Genomic DNA, 7,031 nt, shown 5'->3' on the forward strand with positions numbered 1-7,031 from the left:
GTTCCATTTACAGGAGTACAATGTCCCATAAACCGAGACCCTGGCTCTCTTATGAGTGTAATGTGTTCTTCTGTTATTTTATTACGATAATATTTGTCATCTGTTTTTTGATTTATAAAAGTGTGGTCTTTACGTCCGTCAAAATATAGACTTTTCGGTTGCCTATCAGTTTGTATTTTTAAATCTTGGCGTTTCTTATGTCTCTCTCTCCTTATTTTAATTCTGTCAATCACATGTTGTTTATCATCAGTTTTAATTATTCCAACATCTTGTAGTATTGCACTAGCAATAGTAGCAGCAGTTCGATCAGATATATCAGAAGTGTAAACATATTGCTGCATTGGTACACTATATTAATCAAGAAGATGCTAAGTCTAAAACAGATTTTGAGAAACAATGGGGGAAACCTTCAAGAGCTGGTGATCAAAAATACAAGAAAGGAAAAACAATTTCAGAATTATTTATTCCAAAAAAAAAAGTAAAGCTAATTAATGACCTAATAGAAGTAAATCATATTGAGTTAGGCCGTCTACACACGGAGCTATCCATTAGAAACTAAACGGGTTTGTGATTTAAATTACTTATCGATTACTAACGCATTAGTTACTCGGATCCGCACACGATCATATTGAAAAGTGATCGAAATCACTAGTTTATACTGTTTGGTTATCGAAGGAGGACCTGTATCATCATTTTTTAACACCATGGATGATTCCAGTGATGAAGAAATAGAAAACGAAGAAGATTTTGGGTTCATCCAAACATTGAAAGAAATTTTCACCATCGACTATTATTGCCACGCGAAAATTGAATCTTTCTGATGCAAAATTTTTATGCTTTTATCGCATGTCTAAAGATAGTTATTTACATTTAGTAAAACTGATTTCTCCTGCCATTCACAAAAAAAATACGAATGAGAGAGAGTGTGTAAATGCTGAGGAGCGGATATTAATTACTCTCAGGTAAGAAATTTCTGTTCACATACTCAATAAAAAAAATTAATTATATTCAAATTATAAAAAATTATAAAATATAACCTTTTTAATTATTAAACACTTTTTAATAATAATTTAAAAATAAAATAAATGTAAAAACTACGATTAACTTTCAGACATGTTATTGATTAAATAATTGTGTATTGTATTCCTCTTGGTCATTTACTGCTTCATAAAACATTGCTGTGCTTTGACTGGTTGAGTTTCCTAGTGTGTTTAATTGCGGAGTATTATTCACATTTGCATCCCGAGGTATATACATCATTTCAGAGTGTGTCGAAGGTGTAGATGAGGCTGAAAATGTTTTTGATGGTGTGTACTCGAAACTGTGTGATAAAATGTCATCAACAGACTGCAGGGCTCTTCGCTTGAAAAGTCGTACTCCTTCGTCTGACATTTTGAGAAGATCTGGTAGCATGCTAAGTAAAAACCTTCTGTTTTTGGATCCGGCTTCATATGATCATCTGAATTTAGCGCTCTGGCTTTTTTGGTTTCGAAGTATTCGAGGAATGCTTTATCAACTGGGTTCTTAAAGCCACGTTTTCGGTTTGACAGATTTGATGGAAAAGACTCAGGTTGACTGTGAGTAGTGTTCTTCTTGCTTTGAGACATTTCAGTTGTGTGTAGTGGTGTAGGTGATGGTGACGGTAGAGATGGGGTTGGCGGTTGTTGAAATGAACAATGCGGTTCTAAAACGTTTTCTTCGTTGGCGGTCGAATCATTTTCTTCAGATTCCTTATCTTCTTTTTGTTCTGGTGGTTTGGTAGATTTCTTGAAGGTGCACCTAATGCCTTTATATATGGTAATGTGAATTGCATAGATTCCATTAAATAATATGTCCTCTTTGTTTTCGCTCCTGCGCCACTTGGGGCAGGTTTCATGTTTCGCACAAAAACCACTCGAATATTCTTCCACCTTTCTTTGCATTCCGCCGCTGTCACAAACAAAAATTATTATAGAATTATACAGGGTTTGAAATTCTTTTTAAATATTTTTAAAAACCCAATAAAATTATTAAGTGTAAATTGAAAAAAAGCCATGAACATTTTTGAAATATTGTAAATTATTTTTCAGTTAGAAATTCATAAAAGTTTTATTTTCAAAACTTACATTAGAAATTTTAATAGAAGCTCTGATATTATAATATTTACTATAGAAATTGTCTTAAACCGCCCAATGTATTTTTAACTCTATGTTACAGATACTTAGGTACTGGTGGAACATTTGCATCACTTGCAGTTTATTTCGCTAGAGGGGAGTCCACAGTCGGTGAGATTGTATCGGACACATCAAAATTGATTTGGGAAGTGTTGAAGGACAAATACATGCAGGTACCGAATAGAGAGCAGTGGACAGCAATAGCACAACGTTTTGAGACTCTCTGGAATCTTCCAAACTGCATAGGAGCAATCGATGGCAAACACGTCAGAATTGAGAAGTTTGCGAATAGAGTGGTTCTTCCAATTTTAACTACAAATCATATTAATCGACAGTGTTATTGGCTTGCTGTGATGCTGACGGTTTATTCATAATGATTGAAACGGGTTATGCCGGAAGAAATAGTGATGGAGGTATATTCAGGGCCCCAGCAATAAAATATTGGATACATCGTGGTGAACTTGATATTCCTACCCCCTCACCATTGACTTATGATGAAAACTACAGCTCATTTCCATATTACTTTGTTGCCGATGAAGCATTTCCGTTGTCAAGATATATAATGAGACCTTACCCTCAAAGAGTTTTGGATAATGTAAAAAGAATATATAACTACAGAATTAGCAGAGCAAGGAAAACCATTGAATGTACTATTGGGATGATCTGTGAAAAGTTTGCTGTTTTAAATGGTCCAATTCGCATTAGAGAGTCCGAAAATGTGAACTTCGTCATCAAAGCCACATGCGTTCTCCATAACTATGTACGAAAACTAGAGGGACTTCCATACGTATCTACCTATTCCCAGGACTGTGAACCCAATGACCACATCGATGTAAGAACTACTGCACAAAATATGACAATAAACGAAACCTCTTCTCCAGCCGTACTTAGAAATTATTTAGCAAATTATTTTCTTACCCCACGAGGATCTGTGCCTTGGCGATGGAAATTTGCTATTAACTAACTTACTTATAATTAATTTTGTTCATTTACTAATTACATAATTTTCTTGTTTTCATGTGAGAAATTCATTTTAAACACAAATTAAATGTTTTACGTATTTTTAGTAATAACAGAACTTGTTTTTCTTTAAATTAGTATGATAATTGATAACAATAATCTTCGTAAAAGAAAATAAAATAACAAAATAAATTAAATATTATTATTTTTTTTTTTGAATCAATTGTAGCTATAATATTTAATATATCAATATTGGCACCGATTCACGGTGTTCACTGTTCAGTCCTGTGGAAAACATATATTTAGCTGAAAATAGACAAAATAAAGTTTGTTATAAAAGCATTAAAATAGAGCGTTGCGCGCATGAGTATAACATCGAAAATCGTGAACTTCGCAAGTCTATAACTTCAAAACTAATCATTTCCGAAAATTTATTTTTACACCATCGTTCTAAACTCGTCAAAATACATAGGTTCCAAAAAAAAAAACTCAACATTTCGAGGGGGTGCTAAACTAGATTTGTTCCTAAAAACTATTTCTAATTAATTATATAATTTTAAATTTTGGAAATAATATAAAAACATACCGGGTCTATCATTAATCGAAGTAGAAGATGAAGCGTCTGAAGTATTACATTGTTGATCAACTTAAATAGTTAAAAAAATCATAATAATTAAAATAAAGTATACTAAACATTTTAGAAACTTTATAATTGTTTTTGTATACATACCAATACAACTCTTTACTTTTTTATTAAAAAATCTGTCCAAGTTTCCTTTCTGTCTTTTATGTGTTTTTTTTTTTTACAAGATTCAGTATGTCGATTCCAGTTGGTGTCATTTTGTTTTACACGTTCACGTTTACAATACTCGCATAATATAGGATTCATATTTAAAAAAAAAATTGAACTCAATCAGTTAATAATTTGTTGTTGTGTAAGAATTTTATAAAATGGAAGAAATATATGAAATATATGAAATATATGAAATAAGTTAATTACTTATTAACTACACAAAACCACAGGTGAATAACATTTAAAAAAGCTCTGGGTCAAGAAAACCAGTAGGTACAGAACAAAACGTTATGAATTATGATTATCCATTAATCCAATTTGCTATAGTACTAAACACTTTACAAGTTATAATAATAGAAAATTATAAGCTGTATGTTAGTGTGTTATATCCGATAATGATCGACCATAATATTTTTGTTATAGTAATGGAGTGACGGTGTGTATCGGCGGGTCGCAGGCACAATCGACTGTCGCATATTGGGTTTTCCGTGGTTTTATATAAAAAAGAAAATATGCGAAGCCTAATACTATATTACTGAATGTTTATAATTTTATTATAAAATAATATGTATGATATATTTTATAGTGTTGAGTTTGTATTCTTAATTCTTATTAATATAACTGTTGTTAGATTGGATAAAACAGGACTAATATAACTACGACAGCACACGGCACAGTCACTTGATAGCATATAAGGTTATATAATATATTATATTCATAATAATACTTGTCATGATATTTATGTAGAGATCTTAAAATAAAATTATACACCCACCTGGACCCGACCACCCACCCACCCATTTCAGACATGAAGCAATTGCTTCAAATAATCCTATATCCCGCCGCCACTGCCTACTACCAACTACCAACATATTATTAATTAAAAAAAATATTTGTAATTACGTATTATCATATTTTAATATAACATTAACAGTTAAACGTAAAAGATAAAGCTCGGAAAATTAATATTAATTTAATTTCACTGTATTTATTTTATTTACCATTTATTAGATTTTGCTTATAAGTATTATATTTAAATAAGTAATGATTCAATAACTACAATTCAAGTTTTGTTATAATATAGTTTCTACGATTTATATTGGGACATAAATTTAGGTAAGCAGTATCTTAATTTATAATCGGTAGTTCATAGGTACGCGAGGGTATTGAAAATATTACGGCGGTATTTGTGTATAATGAATTTTAAAATGATACGAACCGTACCGGACGAAGGTTCATAGACAAATAAACGGCGCTCCCGAACAAGCACTCGTCGCCGTCGTCGGCCGGTTGCGAATTGCGAATAGTAGGCGTGACTTAAACGGCGCGCGCTTGCGGATCGTCAAAACACTTAACAGCGCATCCTCTCGGTCGTTGCACGCGTAAATTTTTCGTGACACGTCCTCTTAAGGTGATGATACCAACAAAACGACGTTTAGAATTATAATATATATTAAGACCATTTGTGATTATAAAAATATTTGTAAAAAAGTATTACAAATTAATTATATTTTAAAATACAATTTTATATTGCCTAGTTATTTTATTTATCTAATAAAAGGAATATTGTTTTTTTATTCCTAATAAAAAAAGTAAAACTGATTTAATCATTATTAGATAATAATGATAAAGCTTATTAAGAAATTTGGGGGTCATATCCTTAAACCGAAATGTAATTTTTTATTAGAAACCTACTCCCCCTGAATATGCCACTGCTGTGCACGACCTGCGAATAATGTCTGGACACGCCTATAATTTATAGTAATAGTATTTGAAAACGGAAAATAATATGTTATATTAACCAGCGAACCATCCATATAAACTAAATATTATAGTAAAAAATTAGGTATATTAATTAGACGATCACGACTTGTGAGTGTGTCAAACAGTGTATTAGATTTGTTTAGATTTATACATCTTTTTTTATTTTTGCCAGTATTTAACTCTGTATCCCCACTACACGTTGTTAGTACTTGATACCTACCTATTTGAAATATTCAGTACATGTTCTGTTCATGGTCTTGACAGTTGCCATTTATACCTTTTTTTCTGTACGATTTATTCATTTAAGTTTTTCTATCCAACCTTATTTTTTTTAAGATGTTCAAAAAACGTACTTTGATGCAACTTAAATTAGCCAAAAATGGTCGTCGTATTATCAAACAGTCTAAAAATTGTCTTATTTCTTTGGTGAGTAATTATCTTACAATATTATAAAATGACATTAATTTTTTATATTATAAATTAGAGCAACCCAGAAAGGCCATGGATTATATTTATACTACGTATGAAGAAAGGTCCAATAGTTATGTAATATCCAGGACATGTAAAAAATATTTCGTCCGAAAATCGTAGGCAAGAGGAAAATATATTTCAAAGATGTAATGATAAATGGAGTAATGAATTAAGCAGGGCTTGAAACCGATTGAAAATATTTCGGTTTCAGTTTCAATTTTTCAATATCGGTATTAGGATTTTTCAGATTTTGATTTCTGTTTCAATAAGTAATGGTATAGAAGATTTCGGTTTCAGTTTTTTAACGGTTTATACCGGTATCTGAAACCAGTATCAAAACCGGTTTCAAGTCCTGAAATTAAGTGTTTTTTTAAAATTATTTTTTATTTTTTCATCTATCCTTTAAGGAAACCCTAAGGAAAGTTGTGTCCACGATCCTTTTCGGGAAATGATTATTTTCTCAAATGTGTTTTCCAAAGGTTGATCCTATTGTGTTAAGTGTTCATATATTAACCATGATTTTGAATAGTTTTGGCCACTCTAATATAAATGTTCAAAATTATTTAAATTATGCATGTGGTTTACAAAACCTTTTATTGGAAAAAGAGATATTACCCTTAAACTTGAAAGAAGATAAGTATCAAATATTAATTTTATTATTGACGAATCCTTCAATTAAGGATAACAATAAAATTATTGAATTATATATTAATAATCAGTCTAAGTATCAAAAAAAAATATAAAAATATAAAAAAGGCAGCAATACAAGGTATATAAAATAAAATTGGAAGTACACAAATGCCACTGATGGCATGTCAAAAAAAACTATGCTTTACAACTTTGGATCGTATTAAAGTTTCCGACAATAATTCTAAAAGTAAGTTTTCTCA

The 7,031-nt window shown here is 30.8% G+C and overlaps 1 protein-coding gene across 1 annotated transcript; it reads left to right on the forward strand.

Annotated features, from left to right (window-relative positions):
• The first annotated feature begins 2,526 nt into the window (after positions 1 to 2,526).
• On the forward strand, positions 2,527 to 3,117 carry LOC103308752. Its single transcript, XM_008182739.1, has one exon. The coding sequence runs from the start codon at positions 2,527 to 2,529 to the stop codon at positions 3,115 to 3,117; it is 591 nt and encodes a 196-aa protein (XP_008180961.1).
• The last annotated feature ends 3,914 nt before the right edge of the window (positions 3,118 to 7,031 follow it).

The sequence above is a fragment of the Acyrthosiphon pisum genome, chromosome X, assembly GCF_005508785.2.
Source record: "Acyrthosiphon pisum isolate AL4f chromosome X, pea_aphid_22Mar2018_4r6ur, whole genome shotgun sequence".
Classification (NCBI taxonomy): Eukaryota; Metazoa; Arthropoda; class Insecta; order Hemiptera; family Aphididae; genus Acyrthosiphon; species Acyrthosiphon pisum.